Source organism: Bipolaris victoriae (assembly GCF_000527765.1).
Source record: "Bipolaris victoriae FI3 unplaced genomic scaffold scaffold_46, whole genome shotgun sequence".
Classification (NCBI taxonomy): Eukaryota; Fungi; Ascomycota; class Dothideomycetes; order Pleosporales; family Pleosporaceae; genus Bipolaris; species Bipolaris victoriae.
In genome coordinates, this window is record NW_014575346.1 from 23509 (window position 1) to 44082 (window position 20574).

The following is a 20574-nucleotide window of genomic DNA, read 5'->3' on the forward strand; positions in this document are numbered from 1 at the left end:
GATCGCGTGCATTCATTTTCTCGTCGCTTACAACCATAATTGCCTCTCAAGTTGAACATGTCGTCTAAACTCGAGTCATCTCCTCGCGAGCTTTCAAAAGTGCTATTTTTACCATGTGATGATACATTGCGTGCAAATCTGGATCTCGCCATACGAGTCTGAGACAGACTTCCTTAGATTCGTGGTAACTTATCATCATTGTGAAAAGCTTCTCTGAGCAAGATTGCATACTTCCTGATTCAGAACAAGGGCGGCTTAGGGCGAAGCTAGTACCATGCTTTCAGGCTGTGCGCACCCGCGAAACGTCTTTGCGCTCCTGTGCCTGATAGGTGCCCACAACGGCTCATACGGGAACAACGTATATTAATGAGTGGAGCAGAAACAGAAGCGTTGCCTTGAGTTAGGATACTGAAGTTGACCATGCGAAGTCACGGGGTCGAACTCGGAAATTACCAACCCGTTGAGCAAAACGATCTCCACGAGGAACTAAGTAATTAGTATTGCCCTTAGGTAATACCGGTAACGAAAACATACTGTGGTATCCGGCAAAAGTAGTGTACACTATCAAAGCTTCTGCCAGGGGGGGGGGGGGGGGGGGGGGGGGGGTAGTGCTGGAGATTATGATCGACTAAAGTGGTATAATAGATCAGTTTTGCACGCTGATCTATAGTAATTTGTATTATAACTTGTGATTCTCTGATTTTCTCCCCTAAATATCGGGCCTTGAGCTTCCATCTCATCCCAAGTTGGTTTAGTTGATTTACAATCTCCGGCACTACCCCCCCTTAGCAGAAGCTTTGACAGTGTACACTACTTTTGCCGGAGACCATAGTATATATATCCTCAACCACCATGCTTGTGACCATTACACGTTGCTTCTGTCATTCATTCGCTGCTCTTTGTCCGTATCCTTCAGTTAATCCTTGCTAGACACTGGGACAAACACCATGAGGTTCTCTCAGCTGGTTTTCCTGACTTGTGTGGCAAGATCAGGAGCCTTATCAGTATCGAACATCCAATCAGGGCAAACTATACGATATTCCGGCCTATCATTTTCGACAAGCAACAGCAGTGTACCGATATATGCGACAAATGGCACGTTCACTATCAAAGGATCCAAATCGACTCCGGGCGTCGTAGTACTTGATTATGGAATAAATGTCGAGGGCTTTCCGACATTTCAAGTCCTTTCTGCTATCGGAGATACATCTGGTCTGGAGATCACATACAGCGAGTCTAGAGAAGTGCTGGATAATCACTACATGGTATGTGCCTCACCAGAAGTATCCAGTGTCTATGTTGATTCCAATAACAGAGTGATGGGCCTCTCGCATTAGCGGCAGCTATGGACACGTACAGAGTTAATCAATATAACATCAGCGGGCCATTGGTGCAAACAAACAGACTTATCCAAGGAGGCTTTAGATACCAAAAGTTCAATCTCTCGACAGCTGGCGAACTGGTTCTCGAGAACGTTGGAGTGAAACCATCAATTCCAAGCACACCGCTTAATCAACTGCCAGGGTACTTCGAGTCATCGGACGAGGATTTGAATAGAATCTGGACAGTAGGAGCGAGAACTGTTCAATTGAATGACATTCCTGCGAAATCGATACCTCCATTCTGGCAGGTCTCGCTGGAAGGAACCTTGGTTGAAAGCCAAGCACCTCAGGTGCTTTCTGCGGGTGGCATAGCTGCTGCGTTGATGGAATACCAGCTTGTGTTCGAAGTAAAACCAATCGCAAAAGGGTTTGCATTCTCGGTACTCGCTGATACGCTGAATTCAGGAATTTACATATCCTGCAACATTGCGAATGGGTCGATTTCAGCACATTTCGGAGCTACTGAGGACTCTCCTCAGATTGCATTTGCAACGCTTCCGCAGAGTGTAACCATCGGTACCTGGCACAAAGTGAAAGTAATGGCCAAAATGACTCACATTGCTGTTGTCATCCAAGAGGTCCCAGTTTTTCAATTCTCGCAGACTTCATCTTTTTTTGGGTCGTTCGGATTCGGTGCACCGCTAGGCCACTCGGCTGTTTTCCGCAACTTGTCCGCCACAGACCTGTCAGGAGAACGAATTTATTCAGCTTCCTTGACTGACGAAACTTTCTTTTCTGATTTCCTTGTCGGCACAAACCCGCGGGATACTACGGTAGACGGCTCGAAACGCGATCGTATTGCGTATGCAGGCGATCTAGATATCGCGCTGGTGTCTTCACTAGCGAGCACAAATGGTGTTAGCTATGTTCAAGGCACGCTGGATCTTATTGGTTCTTACCAGTTGACTCCAGGATTTTTCGCACCAACTGCAAAGATCCAACAGGGACCACTTTCCACACCCATTAACGTCAGCCAGACTGGTCTGATCGGTTACTCATTCAACCTTCTCACCGCTGTTGCAGGGTTTTACAAGCGTACTGGCGACGACAAACTACCAAATGAGTGGGCACCAAGAGCTATACGCATGCTAGACTGGGCAAACTCCCAAATTCTTCCTGAAAATGGATTACTGAACATTAGCAACCCTGCTTTTGGCGGTGATTGGAACTATTACGATGCGCCACAGACTGGTATTGTCTCTAAATTCAACATGGTTTACGCATACGCTCTCCAGGAATGCATTACTTTACTCGCCGACGGTGGCATCGATACGGAGCCATACCTCTTGCGACTGGAAGCTTTGCGGATGGCCATTGACAAAACGCTTTGGTCGAATGAGCTCAACGCATACTACGTTTCCGACGCCATCAAAGACGGCTTTGGTCAAGACTCGAACGCTTTGGCCATCCTCGCTGGAGTGAATAAGAATAACCATACTTCATCAAGGATTCTGAATAGCCTCAAACAGCTTTCCACACCTGTCGGTCCTTTTGCTTTCTCGCGAGCAGTTACTACATCTGGTTTTGCGAAGTACATCAGTCCCTATGCATCCGCTTATCATCTGCGCGCAGCATTTCAGAGCAAAGATAGCGAGTCTGCTATGAATCTTCTGAAAAGCCTTTGGGCACCAATGGCTAACCCGAAAGGCTCATATTACACTGGGTGTTTCTGGGAAACGCTGAACGCCACAGGCCTTCCCGCACTTGGAAGAACAACTAGTCTGTGCCACGGATGGGCTGCAGGTCCGACTGGAGAACTTAGTGAGCACGTCTTAGGAGTGAGTGCTGTAAAGCCGGGCTACAAAGAATGGAAGGTTGCTCCAATGACACTTGGGCTGGACTGGGCGAGAGGAAGGTTACCCGTAGCCGGGGGCGAGATCTCCGTGGCCTGGAATGCCACTGGTACCGTGATAAAGAGACTAGAGGTGAAGAGTCCAAGCGGAAGTTTGGGTACAGTGGTTGTGCCCCTACTAGATGGAAATGGGCGGACGAGAGGGACCTTCAACGTCAACGGTCAGAGAGTAGACGGAAACGGAACCTTTCGTGTTGCAGGAGGAGAGAACTTCATCTTGACGTATGCTATTTGAGGTATAGGTATACATCTCTCTTGGTTTATTGCATAAATGTTAGTTACTTCAAATATGTTTGTTCAAAACTCGATTCATTACACCAAGGCTAGAAAACTAACTATCTACTCTGAAATATTTACACCTATTCATAGTGATCTAGACGTGTGTGCGCGAATGGAATTGCCACCCACATGTACATCCTGCAATAAGACATCGCACTAAAGTAGATATGGAACTGCACGCTTTACGAGATGCGCTACCTCGCGATCTAAAAACGATGGCCAACCTTGCCTGCATGTCAATTCTCTCCACTTGCGTCTGGAGCATGAATATGATTCGCGGTGAAGGGGGATCGACAGTGACTAGTGTCCATGAGTCGCAGTTGCTCACCAATGACTGTGCGTGGAGATGCCGCAATGGCGCTGACGCTACGTCCAGAAGCTTGGCGATCCAATCAATGACATAAAGGGCAGCCCGCCCCAGCAACTGCGTATCTCGTTTGCCTACTTAGCGCGTTCAAACGTTGATTTACGACATTTCATGCAGAGCTGCAAGTCGCAAATGGTCAAAACACGACGAGCGCACCGTAAATCACGTGCTGGATGTAGGGAATGCAAGAGACGACGGATAAAGGCAAGTGAGCGTCAAATTCATCATGTGAAAGGTGCGCAACAAAACTAACTTGCTTGTGTCAGTGCAGTGAAGGAAAGCCTAGCTGCACGCATTGCACCCGGCACCACGTATCATGCGTATACGATGTTACCCCTGGGGCCCCAACCCAGCTCGTTCCGTCCAAATGTTCGCCGACCCAATCAGAAAATCTTGGCAGTCCATCGGGCTGCCCAGTGACGCATACTCGCAAACCCTCTTACTTTGACCTGAGCCGCCCCCAGCACCTTTTCGACTTGAAAGATATGGAGCTCCTGCATCACTGGAACCTCGTTACTAGTGAAAGTATGGTAGAATCTCCGAGTTCAGCTGAAGTTTGGCGTATTCACTTCCCAAGGATTGCTTTCCAACACCCCTACGTCATGCACAGTCTTCTCAGTATCGCGGCTCTCCACGTCGCCTATCTAAACCCTTCGCGCAGACATTCATCAATTATAGATGCAGGCTATCATCATGCTAAGGCATTGGAGGGGTTTCATGAGGCGATAAACCATATTGGTGCTGACAATGGCGATGCTGTGTTCGCAACCGCTACTCTATTGTTCCTTCACGCGTTCATCACTTTGAGCCAACTTCAGCACGATTTTGACCAGCAGCTTGGGGGTTGTTCTAGAGTATCGCGCATCCTCGGCGCGGAATGGATACCGCTACTTCGAGGCGTTGGAGCTGTTCTGCCTCCTGTGCTTGAACACGTTCGTAGGGGCCCACTGAGCTCATTGATAAGTCTTGGTAACTGGGAGGCAATCAACCCAAATGACAATCCAACAGCCGATGACGAAAGACTGAGAGGCATCGGACAACTCTGGAAAGATGACAAACATGCCGAAGTATATGAGACCAGTCTAAATCTTTTGCGTCAGTTTTGGGCCTGGATGGTGCAACTAAAAAACTCAGGTGGCAATGACAGCGGAGAATGTGGCTACCACGGGATAGGGTCGGGGCCTTTCATGTGGTTGTTCATTGCCCCGGAGAAGTTTTTTGATTTGCAACGCCAGCGGCAGCCAGCAGCATTGGTCTTATTTGCTCATTTCGGGGCCTTGCTGCAAAAGCTTGATGAATGTTGGTGGGCAGAAGGCTGCGGAAAGACTATCGTAAGTGCCATTGACGACTGCTTGGGTTCATATTGGGAGCCATGGACACGCTGGCCCAAGGAGGTTGTGGGTCTTATCTAACGTAATCAACTCAGTATCTCAGTAATTCTATGCAGTTACATAACGTGGCACAGATTCTTGAAAGATAAGGAACAACAGAAACACAAAACTCACAAATCATTCTAAACGGCAATAACGGCAATGGCGCAAGGGAATTGAAATAGGGCTGTGCTTGTTAGCAGCTTGGCAGGCCTTGGGGAAGGCCGATCTTCCGGCGAAAGCTCTGAAAAGTTGTACGTGGCTGCTTTGATCTGATCTCTGACTAACCAGATCGAATAGGAAATAGAGAAACATGGGGCCAGATCCAGATGAAGGTCTGATTGGATGATTCAAAATAAGGTGGGTACCTACGGTGTTATGCTATGCTTCTTGGCACCTTGGTGGGGGCCCTGAAAAATCCTGTGGCTTATCTAGTCCGAACACCGTTAGAAAAGGAACCCCAGCCACATCAATTCTCTCCCGGCTGTGGCTTCAACACCTTTGTCCTTATATCCTTGTTCCAACGGTCTGCTTGCCGTACAGTCAAAATCATCAACCTCAATAATGCAGTTCGGTAGTGCCGTTGGCGAAGCATGTCTCTCGTTCATCCTCACCAATATCGACGATATATTTGTGCTTGTTACGTTGTTCGCAGAATCAAAGAGTTCACGGAACCTAACTCCTACTAAAATTATCGTTGGCCAATACATCGGTTTCACTGTCATCACTGGCGTTAGTTTGATTGGGTTTGCTGCCGCAGTAGGGCTTCCCTCTGAACCTATCGGATTTTTGGGGCTATTACCACTCCTGCTTGGTGTTTGGAAAGGACTCGGCGTCCTTTTCCCGAAAAGTATCGATGAGGAAGAAGAGCAAGAGTCGCAGCGAATCGCAAACACCAAAACAATCCTCAAGGTCGCCACAATAACCATCATGAACGGGGGGGACAACATCGGCACATACATCCCTCTCTTCTCCCAAGTTCAGGGTGCAGCGATTGCGATATATGTCGTGACTTATTACATCCTTCTTGGTGTTCTATGTCTCATCACTTTTCTTATAATGAAGCAGAAGCATATTGTGCATGTCGCTGAGAAGTATGCTTCATTCATGATACCATTCCTTTATATCGGCCTCGGTATCTATATCACAGTCACGTCGGAATGCTTCCCCTGGACTATTCACGAAATCGATGGCCAGCTCTTCGGCAACCCAGGCAAGATCGTCATGGGCGTTGTGACTTCGTTCACACTATCTTTTGTTATGGCAGGCATGGTATGGATTAGAATACGCAAGCAAAACGTCTCATTTAACCAGAGAAGAATCTTTCCTCGGGATGACGTCGGTTTAGTTATTGCAAAGAGCAAAGATATCGACCGTCATCTAAGCACTTTAGCAAACGTCGATCAACCTAATGATACTCACACGGGCCAGCTTCAGAATCAGTGTGAGAGAAGTGCAACTACGATCGAGGGAGATTTAGATACGGCGCAGTTAGGGTCTAGTAGTAGACTACAACCACAGATAGATACAAAACGTGATTAGATAAAGAGAGTAAGTTGAGATATTAAAGTGTTAGAAGGGAAGGTTAGAGGCCTTAAATTTCCGATCATTATTGTATCTAATAGGTTAATCAACTTTTGGACGTTTATTAGTGATTATGTACTGTACTAACCTATCCATCAATACACACGTATATCTCGGGTGAATCGTATCTTCCTACAATATTTCACTTTTAATTATATTTATCAAGTTTGATAATGATATATTATGATATAAACTTAGGTAGAGTGATGCAACGTCATACGTAAGTAGTGTTATCTCTTTCTCATATCCGCTTATATTTCTTCCTAAGATCCTATGAAATAACTAGGATTACGATTAATGTTAAATTATATTTCTTGTTCAGGCCATTGGGGCACTACATCAATTATCACCATCCTTGTCGATCTTGATCTACCATTTGTCTACTCCTTACTATCCTAACAAGTCTTTAATATTATCTTAAGTAGAGTCTCTCTGACTTTACTTATATTCTGAATGAATAATAGAGTAGAATACATAGAACTTGAGGCGTTGTTTACTAACTATTATGAATTCTAATCATCTTAGTTGTTCTAAATAAGAACGTTTTATTAAGTACGTAGTCTTTAAGTAGATATATTATACATATGCACAGGGTCGCTAGTGACTCTTATACTGACACTGCCGTTTGATAGACGAAATATAAGAGGAGAACCTTTGTGTATAGTAGAAAGGGGGTCATTCTTCGAGGGTTGAAACTTATTTGTGCCTTTACTGCTCTCTTCATTGGTGATTCATCTATGTCAATACAAGCGGCTACGGCGAAGACATCTATACCTCCGCCAATTATACTAGAACCTGTAGATAGCACACCTTATACACCCGTTTAATACAACATCATTACATATCTTATTTACGCTGTAGTCTCTTACACTTATAGTAGTATATGTTAGATATTATAAATCCTAGTATATCTAGCTTTAGCCACAGCCGTAGGTCTCGATCTACTTTGCCCTAGCCTGCACTGCTTTGCCCTGCCCTGTGCTCAGTTCTTCGTCAAAAGGCATTCACCAAAGCTAATCTTACGATAAGGGAAAGTGCAGTCGATACAGCCTCCAATATAGCTACTACCGGCTATAATCGTGGCAGTCGAATGCGCGCACTTGTAATAATTGATGCAGACTTGAGTGAAGAGTCTAGCACCTTCTCCTTCGCTAAGGTTGAGACTAAGATTGGTGTTGCAGACCAGTAATCAACTTCAGATATAGTCAGGGGTAATCTAGCACTGCTGTATTGCTCAAAACTCGCTCCATGTATGCATCGATAGATTGAGTGTTGGGTAATATCGGTGTTTAATTGATGAATTCCTAAACGGCTATGCCCTTACCCGAACTTCTCTTTCTCTCAATTTGGGAGTAGATGCATAGATCACCTGATTTTATCTGCGACAATGCATCCAAGGCGTCTTCACGAGTTATCGATTTTACGGTTCCTTCTCGGCCTTACCTAGATTGAAACTAGTGAAGTAGTATATTTCAACCCGACTATACTGGAAATAGTACTGACCATAATCAAGGTCAGCATCCCCGGTGGTAATCCGGTAGATCTATACGATACGGTAAACCAGGTCGGGCATTCGACAGAGGCCCTAACAGAACGCTAATCATCATATCATGAGCTTGGCCTTATGTCACTGGGCCGCTATAACCAAAAAATGTAGCAATGATCTACTTTCTGTTATTCTTCTACACAGGATAATATACATGGGTTCCAAAACAACTTAGGGACTTCCTGAAATACTTCCAATAAATACTTAGGCAACCCACGGATGGTTCGTGTTGGTTTCAGTGGGCCCTTCATCGAGTAGACAAACTCAGGGGAGCTTCTAGACCGTCGTCACCTAGCCATACTTGATCATAGCTTTTTTTTGTGAAACAAGTTCAGCAGCCACCAAATTGTCAAAGTGGTTATCAGCCAACCAAACAGAGGATATCAACAACAAGGCTTACTCTAACTCGTAAAAACATGATTCTAGACACTGATAGTAGCAGAGTTCAACGTCCAATAAAGGATTCACCCATGTATGCTCCTGACACGAAGAACGCATACATACAAGCGCGACCTATGTTGAGATGTCTATAAAATGGAGAATTCTGGAGAGAGTTGCACAGTATCAAGTCAATCTTGTTCTTTGCTAGTCACTACTCTTATAGTTTTCCCTTTACAACCATTGTTCTCGCTCTACTATCATCATCACTAGAATAACTGAAGACTGAATAACGCTCACGCACAACGACATAACAGTTATGCATTTCGTCAAGTGTATAGCAGTATCTTTTATACTTTATACAGGAACGCTGGCAGCAGGTAAGACTATGTATATGCCTTAGTTTGCACGACTACCAAGATAGATCAGTGCTAATACTACATAGTTGCACTTTGCGATGACAATTACGCGGATTGTATTGGCAAATGTCCTTTACTCCCTAAAGCACAATGGCTGAGTTGTTGCACGCCCTGTACCCAGGGTCATTGCTCTACTGCCAGAACTACCGGCTCGAGGGCCCAGTGCTAAATCATTCCATCCCACTTAGGTAATAGCGGCATAGAACAACCCTCTATATCGAAACTGAACCTTTTTAGATAGTTGCCATAGCCTCTCGAGCCAAGCTACTCAAAAGCTACCACGTCCTATCCTAGGGCATTCGAGTGTTAGTGTCAGCTGCTTTATGTATTACGGCAAGTTCGCATGGCCGCGTGGATGGTTCATCATTTGATTGGTTTCATTGATCGTTTCTGCATTGGAAGATTTCTCGCGAACCAGCCTTGGATGAGCAGGCCCACATCATTGTTTATTCTTGCTTTCCCGAAATAATGCTACATATCCTTGTCTACCGCCGACGTCCCCACTATCATCAATTAGAAGTAATCTCAGGTGTAGGTGCTGCTGTAAGAGTAACTGGAAGTATCGTCGAAGTACTTGACCACCCCTGGGTATACCTCGGATCACCTGCGAGCGTTGTAATCGGAATCCAAGTCGCAGCAGCAGCAGCCGCCCGATGAACCTGAGAATGTTATTTCAATGCTTCATGTCCAGTGCATCAATGAGACTTACCACACAGTTCTGGTAACTACCTTCTTGTTTTGCAGCCAGGCCGACCAAGTCAGTCGGTAACAAGAGCGCTGGGTTGTAATCATACGGGTTTATGGTTGGTGTCACACATATAGTGCTAAGTACATCGGTGCAAGTGCTTATAGCATTGTTCCATTCACAAAAGGTTTGTTCCGAGCAGATTTCTGTCGCTGAAACTGGCCAGTTCAACGTGCTTAGCGCAAAAGGCTTCGGACTCTCGAAGGTGGGTCTCCTAACCCTCGACCGCCTAGTAAGTGTGGAAATTGGCGACGGTGGAATTGATAGTGTAAGCGATGTTAGTTGAGAACCGCAGCCAGTGAATAAATTTGTTGGCACACCGCGGAGCTGCCCATATAAGGTTGGGATTGATATGTAGATCGAAGGCGAGGTAACTGTAAGGCCGTCAATTACCTTCACTACAGGTGACTTGGGCTTTCCTGCTTCTGGTGTTGGACGACTGATTGGCATGAGTGTGTTTGTTTGAGGGCAGAGTGGCTGAGTTGCTGGTGTCGGCCAGTAGTAAATCTTTATACCGGATCCTGCCAAGGTGCATGGGCCGGAGGGAACAGAAGAGCAGGCTCTGTATGCCTCGCATGGGACCGGGAATTGTGGGATTGGGGTTTCTGTTGCATGAGCCAAACTCCAGCTCGAACGGAGTTTGGCACAATCATTTCCATTTACCGTGCAAGTTGGCGTCGGAATGGTAATGCTCGGATGAGTGGTAACTGCTGTTCTCGGATACCATTCTGTGACAAATGCGCTGTATTGGCGGCCCAGTAGACGAGGGATGTTATCGCAAAAGGTTGAAGTTGGAACAGCTGGGAACGTGGTAAAGAATACAGTCGAGGTAATATTGGTCGTGAACGTTTCAGATGTTATACTTGACACGAGGGAGTCATATCGAGTCCACGAGTTGAGACAAGCCTGAGCAGAAGGTGGTGGAGGTGCGACTGCATTTGCTGTCAATGTTAGTACAACGAGCTTTCACCGCTCGACATTCGGGAGTTAGAATTATGTCCAGCTCGCTTGAGAAATTTATTACCAGTTGCATGTGTGGTCAGGGCTAAAAAAAGGATTTGGAGACTGAATGGACTAATCATTCTTGGCGAAAGCTTTTTTTAGAACCCGGTTTGTGATTGTGATTATTGAGAAGGAGTACTTTGTAGACTGTTGTATAAACGGGACGGAACGGACGGTCATTGCATACATATATTCAATAAGGGAAACCATTCCAATTTAGAACCTAACCGAGGCCCAGCTTGACCAATGGCTTACACATTCAATAAGTAGAATGTCTGATCTGTAGTCCGCATTAATATCGCCGGATAATGAGTATGGTGAATATACGAATGACTTCGAAGGATTACAGCAATTACGAGTGTAGAATGGATGGCCTAAGTCGTTCTATTCCGGAACGTTTCGTTCTTTTATTGCCAAGGCTGCGGCCCGTCGCTGGCTAGTACGCTTACGGGGTGCGAGTGCAATTTGTGGCGCTCGACAAAGTGTGGGCTTGCAGGAGCTGAACAGTACAACAAGGATATAGACAAGAAAATTTTCATCCTTACGTCCCCTTCGGGGCTGTTGCACAAGGCTGGGCGCCAATTATCCTCAGTTGATAGGTCTATATAGGGCAACGCATTCACGACACTCAACTGAACCAGACACATGACACCAGGCGAACGCGCATTGAGGATAATAATGTGTGTCTCACCTGATGCAATTGTATAACTAGATAGTCTGAATCATCTAGCTACATGTATACCTCTTCACTTCGCTGTTTCGGACCCTACAAGCTGTAAATTTTCACTTTTACTAAGCGATGATCTTTGATCTGAGACTCTTAGTATCTGCAGCTACTCTTGCCTCTGTATTACCAATTTGAGCTGAATGAAGCTGGCGGATATAGGAAGGCTCTCTGGCTCCAGTACTCGTCTCTTTTCAGCGCTCGTTGACGCCACTAGAGAAAAGACAGTGTAGCAATTAGCCATACACACTAGCCAAATCTTCCAATCTAACTAGGCTGTCAATTATCCAAGCCTTGGCAAGTAGATTTTGAACGTGGTTCTTTGTGCCATCTTCTAAACCAATCGAGTTTAGTTCCCAAACGGCCAGGCCTTTTCCCAAGCCTGCCTTCCCCTCGCGTTGGTGACAAATGCACTAATCATCTGATCCTTCATCTGTGACAAGGCGTCCAGTACTTCTTCATAATCATCTGCCTTCACTATGCCTTCCCAGGGAACAAATCTCCTAAGCTCTCTTTTATAGACCTCATTGCTTCCATACCTCGTGTTGCACCTTCAGCATCAGCCTTGAGCTCCTCTCTTTCCTTGTTCGAGAAGGCAAACAGGTAATTTGAATCTTCTTTGCCTGAAAACTCATCCCAAGTTTGTTCAAGCTCTGTGATTTTGCCAAGGTAAAGCGCCTCACCATCAATGAGGAGATTACGTGCCAACAATAGAAGCGAGTACTTTCCCGTATGCTGAAACCGGAGCGCCGCATAAAGTCGAGAAATTCGGTGATCTATGAGAGTGTGGTACAACGAACAGAGCGGTTGCTGTAAATATAGCGTGTTAGCTGCCTTTCTCGGATGGTTTCAATTCTTCCCAGTCTTTCGGAGGCTGTGGTCATTCCACACCGTTAATTGGAGGGCCAATATAATTAATAATTTGGGGATGCCCAGCATGAAAGTGGAGTGGAGATTTTTCCGTTGACTGCCAGTCAACAAGGCCCACAGCTTCGGTAGGCTCAGCGAGGTCGACAAAGATGTTAGCAACATGCAGGTCATCATGCTAAAGATGCGCGGACGATATCGTTTGATCTTCTGGAAGACGCTGTTTTATGAGATCGAGGTAGCAGTGTAAAGCCTTGACCTTCTTTCCCTTCGTTAGCTGATAAATTCCCGGGCCACATAGGGTTATCGGAGATTTGGGTAATTCGGAAAGCTGATTGATACACGCTATTTCATGTTGTCCGATGGCGCGATGATACACCTTCAGTGAATCCCCTTGTCTTTTTTCGGTAGCCTACTTACATGATCCTCTATCGAAATAAATGGCTGCTCTTCCGTTATCGAATGTTTCGCGTGCTACGGACGGGTCAATAGCAAATCTTTTGTCTGCTGTATTACCACCATTTGCGTCAATGTAGAGTGGCTGGCTACTGCGCGTATCTTCTAGGTCTCTTGAAGAATACAAGCTTCCATATCTTGTGAAAGCGACCGAAGTCCAGACTTTCTAAAACCAGCGATTGATCTGACAATAGCAAATCTATCTTGTATGCTCATTTTTGGCCGAACTTGTTTTAGTTGCACCCCTGGACATCTTCCATCATGATGTATTCTGACCCAACTGGATCCTCATGAGCCTGGAAACACCAGGCCAACACTTTGGGGATAGGTATTTCAAGAATTCTGAGGGCCTAAAATCTGTAAGCAAGATACAAAAACCCAAAGCCTGCTAATGGAACTTACGAAATCCATCGTCGCAACCTCGCTCGCAGTGATCCAATGAGGAAGACCAGCATTTGGATTTGGAACTTTGACCACTACCCGAGAGCGATTATTTATAATTAACAGCATACTTTTGTTGTACATACTATCTGGGTACTTTGCAACGTTCATGTATGTTTTTGCACTAACAACATCTGCCGCACGGCGTGCAAGCTCATTGACGTTGAAACGCACATGGCGCTGGGACGTTTCTTGCTTCTCGTTGTTAACGAAACGGCATCGGGTAAAGTTGAACAGATCTCGGTCGTAATACACATCTGAATGAATTAGCAAAATCATCAAATGCCTTGTCGTCGGATGCTCTTACTAGGAAGTCACGCTCGCGGAACATGATGAGGATGAGCGCGCAGATTTGTAATGATCGGGCAGCCTCCTTGGTTCCAGTGGAATATATATTTAAGTAAAGTTGTCCCTGTCCTCGTATTGGTGTAGCACAGGGGTCCTGCAGATAGACCTATCGTGGGAGGAATTAGCGTGGGGTTGGTCTGTTCACTCAAGAGAGTTCAGTATTGCCGAGACGTAGTTGCCGAGAAAGTAGTCTGCTATAGAATAAAATCCATGTGTAGTGTCGCGATGGCAATGCGCATACTAGAAAACCCAAAGAGCTTGGCATAGTACTATACTACACCAACTCACCAGCCGTAGCCTGGCAACCAATCATGGGCATCACAGTTTAGACTTCAACGACATTAAGCGAGGAGCCGCGAAGGCAAGGGTTTCGGCGCTAGCGTGCAGCGGCACAGGCAACAGTTACGCTATCCTCTCGACGTGCATGAATGATTGCTTCACTTGTCGCAAAATCTTCACCGGCGTGGCCGTTAGAAACAGAGAAACGCGCCTGCCAACACTCACTCACACAGATAAACTCATACCCACCATTCTTCGTTCATATCATACCTATCGCTATGCGAACTATACAAACTATCACAGCATTTCTAGACCACGTCTATCGGATCCCCGTACACTGAGAAGTTGAGCTGGAAGAGGATCATGAGCCATTTTTAGGATACTGGGGCTATACAATTTACAGAACATATTATGGGCCTGGATCTGATGAACAGTGGTCAAAGTTGCTGGAGAATATCACCGACGGAGTCAAGAAAGGCCTCTTCAATATCGACGAGGCGGAAAAAGATCTTGAGGCTGTCACGAAAGCACAGGCTCGATTTCGGCTCGACACGCGTTCAGCTCCCGCTACCTTAGACGGACGGACACTGGAAGATATCCAGCAGGTCTACTTAGAAGGGAGTGGGGGCCAGCCGATGAGGGGGACGCAATTCAATAATTGGAATACTGCTATATTTCTACTAGCCGACTCTCAAGTGCTAAAGGATCCTGACCTACGAGTGATAAAGATTGTGGACGCGAATCACGACCCCGTTGCCGATATACCAAAGAATACCCGGTGTGGCCCCCAGAGTAACTTCGGATGGATAACCATGCCAACAAGAGCCTTTGTAGACTCTTACATCAGGATGGACACATTTACGTTTGAGCACATCATCAATCACGCAGGCGGTGGGCCGGGAGTTCTTTGGGATCCAGATGTACACTACTGATAGATTGTGCCTTGTGTCGAGGAGGAAGAAATCAAGGTTTTAGTTGTTTTAATGGAGTCATGATGACGGTGATGGTGTCAATGGCTATGTTTGAATGACTGAAATGATTGAGGATTCAGGGAACGCTGCTCAGGCCATTGCGACTCGATATCTCCGCGGTCTTTCCTTGTGGTTATCGCCCTTGTATGCAGCCTTAAACAAAGGCAGGTCTGGTACACCAAAGTGCAGCTCCTATTCCACAGCAGCGAATTCCATAATTACGGTGATTATAACGGAGAACTTTCTGGCAAGGGTGACCTTACTGTTGGCAATGAGATAGCATACATCGTCATTCCTCACTATACAAGAACTGTCGCGCTGGCAAGTGGGCCCTGGAACTTCACATTCAACATCAGCACCGGAAGTCCTGCACGTTTTTTGATTGTTCATTTTACGAATCTGATCTTTGGTGAATGAACATCCATGTTTCGGCCCATATATCTGCACAATGCCTGGCGTTCCTCATTGCTGTGAACCCAGCCTTACGTTGAATCCTAATCTTCTTATCAAATCAGCCACATCCAGAACAAGGGACTTGCGCCCAAATTAAAAACATGACGTCCAAAGTGATGGGAAATGAAATAACGTTCTAGAACAGAGAAGCCGTGAGCTGTCATGCCAAGTTAAAAAACTTGATCGCTCAAAAGGTTAATCTTAGCCTATGTAATGCCCAGCGTCAGTTTGCTCCCCTGTTTGGCCTGTGTATGGCTAGGAAGTGTTATCGTACGAAGATGAAAAAACAAAAGGACAGTGGTTCTGATGTACTATTGACGTCATCACGTGTTTCGCAACGTCGCGAGGGTCAAAATCACAGTGAATCGTGATGAGTGACGACGATGACGCCGCGGTGACGATGATCAGGTTAGCAAACAATGGCAGGCTTTGTTTGTGCGACGATCCCATCTCTCGAGATACAAAGAGCACTTGCTTGACGCCCATTTCCTCAAGCAAGACAAGTGAGCAGCAAAAAGCAAATATCTTCTTTTGCCTTTGTCATAACACTATCTCGAAAACTTTACAATCAAATCCACAATGGCTCGTCACCAACGCCCAATTGATGGTCCCGCCGACTACCCAGTCGGTGACAAACGCGAGCAAACCGGTCTCTTGACGCGCTTCGTGCCCGACAGATTGAAGACGACGGCGCTGTACCGCTGGATCTTACGCTTCACCCGCCTTCTACAGTTCATATCGTCCGTCATTTCTCTGGGCATCTTCAGCCAGCGCATATACAAGGTCTACCGCCTGGTTAACAGCATCAAGACCCGGCGCGGCGTCAACGGCGCATACGGTGCTGTTGAAGGCATCCTCGCCGCCGCTGTGCTGTACACGCTCATCACCGTCCTTCTATCATGCATCAAGAAATCTGCCAACCCCGGAGGAAGGAAGCTACGATGGTTCTGGGTTCTTCTCGATCTACTGTTTGTTGGAGCGTTCATTGCAGTCGCAGTGCTGACCCGTCCAAATGGCGGCCGCGCTGGCGCCAGGCACTGCTATAGCCCTAGGCGTCTAGTCGGTGGTGATAGCTCGAGCACCATCACCGGTGAGACGGCAAACAGACGCGATGATTCTTGCAACCTACCTTGGGGCACATTCATCTTGGCCATCATCAGCACGTAAGTTTTCTCTTTGAACCTTTCTTGTTCTGCTCTTTTACTGACTGATGCCAGGCTTCTTCACGCAATCACCGCTGCATTCCACGAGATCAAGGACTACCGTCACAAGAACAGGCTTGACCACGAGAAGAACCTCCAGAGCCAGTATGCCGCTGGTCAGCCTGGTGCACCTGCCAGTTCGCATGACGCTCGTTATTAAGTGTGCGATGGGGATGATCTGGAGAATGTAAATTTAGCAATGAAGAGAAAGTATAACCGGTGTTCGAGACCTGTACAATATACTTAGTAGTAATTTCATAACTAATGGTTAATGAGGAAGGATATCCATGTAAATCACAAACTTTGGCAATTTCACAATCGACCTGCGCTTCATCAGTCTGCTAAGGTGTATGCCACAAAGATCATGTAAGTGTTGCTACCCCAAAACCCATGGACAGAGTATAGAGTTGAAGTGTGCCTGGGCATACGTAAGAGTGATGTAAACCTTAGCGTGATTGGACGGGTCCTCTGTCAGAGGGATCGGGTATCCGGCAACAATTGATCGAATAGGAATATCAAGTGACGATAAACTTGAGAAAATAACTGGGACAATGACCTAACGTAGGTACTGAGCATACTGAATGGCTATAGGTTGTATAGAACCATGAGTCTCACGATGGAAGACACGAGTACCCTCGCCTTCGCCTATGCTGTCTAGTAGGCAGCTGAATGAACGAGGGACTAGCCTGATAGAGGCGAAATAAATAGACTCAAAACTTATGAAATTGGATGATTATATACTGTAGACGAAAGCCCGGATGTCATAAATCGTCCCTACATTCCAAGCTCAACTTACCTCCATTCTGTCCACATGAAGCTTTTGCTTCTGCTTTTTCGGAAAGGATGAAGGTTTGGGTATCATGATTGGTTTCCCTTGCCAGGTGCCAGCAGCCACCCACTCACCAGTCCACGTAATATTTGACTCGTCTAACTTCATGTCCGCCAACACCTCTAACCGCTCCCATTCCTCCAGGGGCTCTTTTGCAGACGCTTTGACGGACTCGATGTTGTCCAACTCTCCGTTTGCCCAGCTCACGGAGCTAAGGGAAGGGTAGTCGGATTTGGCGTTCGTGACAGCGGCACGGGCATGATCGATACGCGTGAAGACTATCATGCCTGAAGCTGTCCGATGTTTTTCTCCAGCATGTCGGATCTTTTTGTCTTTGAGAAGGACAACCATATCCACCTCGCCATACTTTGTGAACATGGTTGCAAGCGTATCTTTATCCCAGTGCTCTCCATCGCCTTCCCTCGGAAACTCAAATTTGACCGCGCGGGCCATTTCGGAGGATTCGCTCTTCTGGGATTCGCTCTGCTGGGTTCCCTGTGGCTCTGACCTCTTCCTCATGGCCTCGAGATAGGCCTCTCGCTCTTCTTGAGCTTCTTTTGCTAGGCGTTCGTTGATTTCGTGGTAACGCTTCCTGCCACCTTTGTGTATTTCATGGAGCTTCCGTTCAGTGTCCGTCATGTCCTCGGGAACCTTTCTCTTGATCCCAGACTTTTGATCTTGATACTCTTTCTCTCTCCTCTCGAGGTCTTCTTTCAGCTTGCGTCGTCGACCATCCAGCATCTCGTCCTGTAGCACCTTCTCGCGCCGCCTAGCTCTTGCGCGATCATATTCGCCTTTGAGGTTTTCATCAATAAGAATGTCGCGTGCCCATCCCAGAAGAATGAAGCGGTCGGCAGCATTCTTGTCGTCGGGATTTTTATCCGGATGGTATCTGATAGACGCTTTGCGGTATGCTTTCTGGATAGCGTCTGCATCTGCGTCAAAGGCTACGTTGAGTAGCTCGTAGAAGTCATCCGTGGAGGACTTTGCAAGATCCTCCAGTTCTCTGTTGACTGACATTCCGGCAGTGTGACGCGATAACTGCCGATATCTTAATAGTGTATGCGCCTGAGTGACAATGGAGATCTGCAGTATTATCTATGTGAAGAGAAGGGTTTAGGCAAGTGAGAGAGATGCGCACTAGCGCTTCCACTAGCGCGCTTTTTGTGTGTGCAGGGATCCCTAGGCAGTCATTATACCTGTTTAAGCCTGGGCCCATTGTAGCTTCCGACGCCATATCTTCGCAATTAAAAAACTGGACAGCGCCAACAGTGTGCAACAACAGTCGTGGTTGCGGGACAACTGCAGGGGTAGTTACAAATCATTATCAAGGCTATCATATTGCTGCTACCCACCGCGGACACTTGTTGCGTTGTTCTTCGAGGAACGATCGAGGACTTTCACTGCGCGCGTGGAGCTTTCGAGCAGACCTTCCTTCCAACGTTGATGTCCGTCGCATCATCGGTCAAACGCGCAGCTACAATCATGGCCACTTCCCCCAAAGAGGGCAAGAAAAAGGTGCTCGAGGGCATCTTCGCCGTCAACAAAACGCAATGGGCCTCCTCAGCCGGCGTGCTACGCGACCTGCAAGAGCACTTTGCTCGTTCATCGCTCCTTGCGCCTTGGCTTGAGAGCCAGAAACGGTCGCTTATCCTGTCGCACGCAAAACAGAAGCATATCAACAATCTCAAGGTAAAGCTTGGTCATGGCGGTACTCTGGATCCAATGGCTACTGGCGTCTTGATTGTCGGGCTGGGACGAGGCACAAAGTGCCTGCAACGCTTTCTGGAATGCACAAAGACGTATGAATGCGTGGTGCTATTTGGTGCCGCTACAGACAGCTACGACGCTGTTGGAAAGGTAGTTAGCAAGGCGCCATACGAACATGTCACAAAGGAGTTGGTAGAAGAGAAGCTGGCGCAGTTCCGTGGCAAGATTATGCAGAAGCCAAGTGTTTTCTCAGCGCTTAAGGTTGATGGCAAGAAAATGTATGAGTACGCAAGAGAGGGTAATGAGATACCCGAGGTAGCTGCACGACCTGTGGAAGTGGAGGAGCTGGAGCTTGTTGAGTGGATGGAACCAGGAAGCCACGAGTACGCGTGGCCAAAGGAAGAGGTCGATGGTGTCGAGATGGAAGGCGCGAAAAAGCTACTTGGCATTAGAGAGGAAGATGCAAAGATTCATGCCAACACCATGGCGCGGAAGGGACGGAAACGATCACGTTCGCCAGAGAGCGATAGTGTAGAAGGCGCCGGGAAGCAATCGAAGATGCCCAAGTCAGAGACGGAGCCAGCCATGTCTGGTGCTTTACCATCACAAGATACGCCAGCGGAGGCAACCGAGACAATTCAGGATGATACTACACAAGCCGCTACTGATGCGGCACTACCCACACAGGAAAACCCAGAAACCTCATCCAAAGAGACTGAAGTAGCAGATCAAGCACAATCATCAAACGAGGACTCAGCCACATCCACACAGTCACCACCACAACCCCCAGCAGCCCGGCTCCGCATGACCGTCACATCAGGCTTCTACGTCCGCTCCCTCTGCCATGACCTAGGTCTCGCCTGCTCCTCCCTAGGACTCATGTCCTCGCTAATCCGCTCACGCCAAGGCGCCTACACACTGGGCCAAAACGTGATTGAACTCTCTGACTTCGAGTCCGCCGAGAAATGGGAACCGCAGCTACAGCAGCAGCTGGAAGAATTCATGGAAAAAGAAGGGTGGGAGGCTGAAGAGCTAGAAGATGAGGAGACGTGGCAGGCGAAGAAAAAAGAGCGCTTGAGTGAGAGGAAAGACGATGATCGCGAGAGGAGTTATCGGGGTAGTAGTGGCGGCGGCGGCAAGAATAAGTGGAACAAGGGTAAAGGCAAATACTCGCGGAATCAGTATTCCAAGAACATGGATGGCGGGAAGAAGGAATAGCAGAAATGACGAGAATAATTTTACTTGTGTAAATACTGATATTGGTTCATATCTATTCTGCAAATAGAAAACAAGAAAGAAAAAAAGGTTATATGACATATACCCGACCCTGCACCATATCTATATATAAAAAAAAAGGTCCAACACCCTTA

At 46.9% G+C, this 20574-nt stretch overlaps 9 protein-coding genes across 9 annotated transcripts; 6 read left to right on the plus strand and 3 right to left on the minus strand.

The window, feature by feature from the left end:
• Nucleotides 1-947: 947 nt before the first annotated feature.
• On the plus strand, nucleotides 948-3469 carry COCVIDRAFT_100201 (glycoside hydrolase family 78 protein; the record flags this gene model as incomplete). Its single annotated transcript, XM_014700731.1, has 2 exons — nucleotides 948-1265; nucleotides 1316-3469. The coding sequence occupies 2 exons, from the start codon at nucleotides 948-950 to the stop codon at nucleotides 3467-3469; spliced, it is 2472 nt and encodes an 823-aa protein (XP_014556217.1).
• A 543-nt stretch (nucleotides 3470-4012) lies between these two features.
• On the plus strand, nucleotides 4013-5292 carry COCVIDRAFT_100385 (hypothetical protein; the record flags this gene model as incomplete). The annotated part of the gene is made up of 2 exons (XM_014700732.1): nucleotides 4013-4094; nucleotides 4157-5292. The coding sequence occupies 2 exons, from the start codon at nucleotides 4013-4015 to the stop codon at nucleotides 5290-5292; spliced, it is 1218 nt and encodes a 405-aa protein (XP_014556218.1).
• Nucleotides 5293-5814: 522 nt separating this feature from the next.
• On the plus strand, nucleotides 5815-8434 carry COCVIDRAFT_26938 (hypothetical protein; the record flags this gene model as incomplete). The annotated part of the gene is made up of 2 exons (XM_014700733.1): nucleotides 5815-6522; nucleotides 8348-8434. The coding sequence occupies 2 exons, from the start codon at nucleotides 5815-5817 to the stop codon at nucleotides 8432-8434; spliced, it is 795 nt and encodes a 264-aa protein (XP_014556219.1).
• Nucleotides 8435-9686: 1252 nt separating this feature from the next.
• On the minus strand, nucleotides 9687-10860 carry COCVIDRAFT_100264 (hypothetical protein; the record flags this gene model as incomplete). The annotated part of the gene is made up of 3 exons (XM_014700734.1): nucleotides 9687-9836; nucleotides 9887-10722; nucleotides 10791-10860. 3 exons carry the CDS (start codon nucleotides 10858-10860, stop codon nucleotides 9687-9689), a joined length of 1056 nt encoding a protein of 351 aa, XP_014556220.1.
• A 1137-nt stretch (nucleotides 10861-11997) lies between these two features.
• Nucleotides 11998-13743, minus strand: COCVIDRAFT_38092 (hypothetical protein; the record flags this gene model as incomplete). The annotated part of the gene is made up of 7 exons (XM_014700735.1): nucleotides 11998-12131; nucleotides 12188-12486; nucleotides 12710-12913; nucleotides 12998-13137; nucleotides 13223-13321; nucleotides 13374-13592; nucleotides 13720-13743. The coding sequence occupies 7 exons, from the start codon at nucleotides 13741-13743 to the stop codon at nucleotides 11998-12000; spliced, it is 1119 nt and encodes a 372-aa protein (XP_014556221.1).
• Nucleotides 13744-14392: 649 nt separating this feature from the next.
• COCVIDRAFT_100208 (hypothetical protein) lies at nucleotides 14393-14971 on the plus strand (the record flags this gene model as incomplete). Its single annotated transcript, XM_014700736.1, has 1 exon — nucleotides 14393-14971. A coding segment is annotated over one exon (579 nt), but the record flags the coding sequence as incomplete, so codon positions are not given.
• Nucleotides 14972-16042: 1071 nt separating this feature from the next.
• Nucleotides 16043-16825, plus strand: COCVIDRAFT_38094 (hypothetical protein; the record flags this gene model as incomplete). The annotated part of the gene is made up of 2 exons (XM_014700737.1): nucleotides 16043-16626; nucleotides 16681-16825. 2 exons carry the CDS (start codon nucleotides 16043-16045, stop codon nucleotides 16823-16825), a joined length of 729 nt encoding a protein of 242 aa, XP_014556223.1.
• A 627-nt stretch (nucleotides 16826-17452) lies between these two features.
• COCVIDRAFT_26941 (hypothetical protein) lies at nucleotides 17453-18514 on the minus strand (the record flags this gene model as incomplete). The annotated part of the gene is made up of 1 exon (XM_014700738.1): nucleotides 17453-18514. The coding sequence occupies one exon, from the start codon at nucleotides 18512-18514 to the stop codon at nucleotides 17453-17455; it is 1062 nt and encodes a 353-aa protein (XP_014556224.1).
• A 465-nt stretch (nucleotides 18515-18979) lies between these two features.
• On the plus strand, nucleotides 18980-20422 carry COCVIDRAFT_100291 (hypothetical protein; the record flags this gene model as incomplete). The annotated part of the gene is made up of 1 exon (XM_014700739.1): nucleotides 18980-20422. One exon carries the CDS (start codon nucleotides 18980-18982, stop codon nucleotides 20420-20422), a length of 1443 nt encoding a protein of 480 aa, XP_014556225.1.
• Nucleotides 20423-20574: the final 152 nt, after the last annotated feature.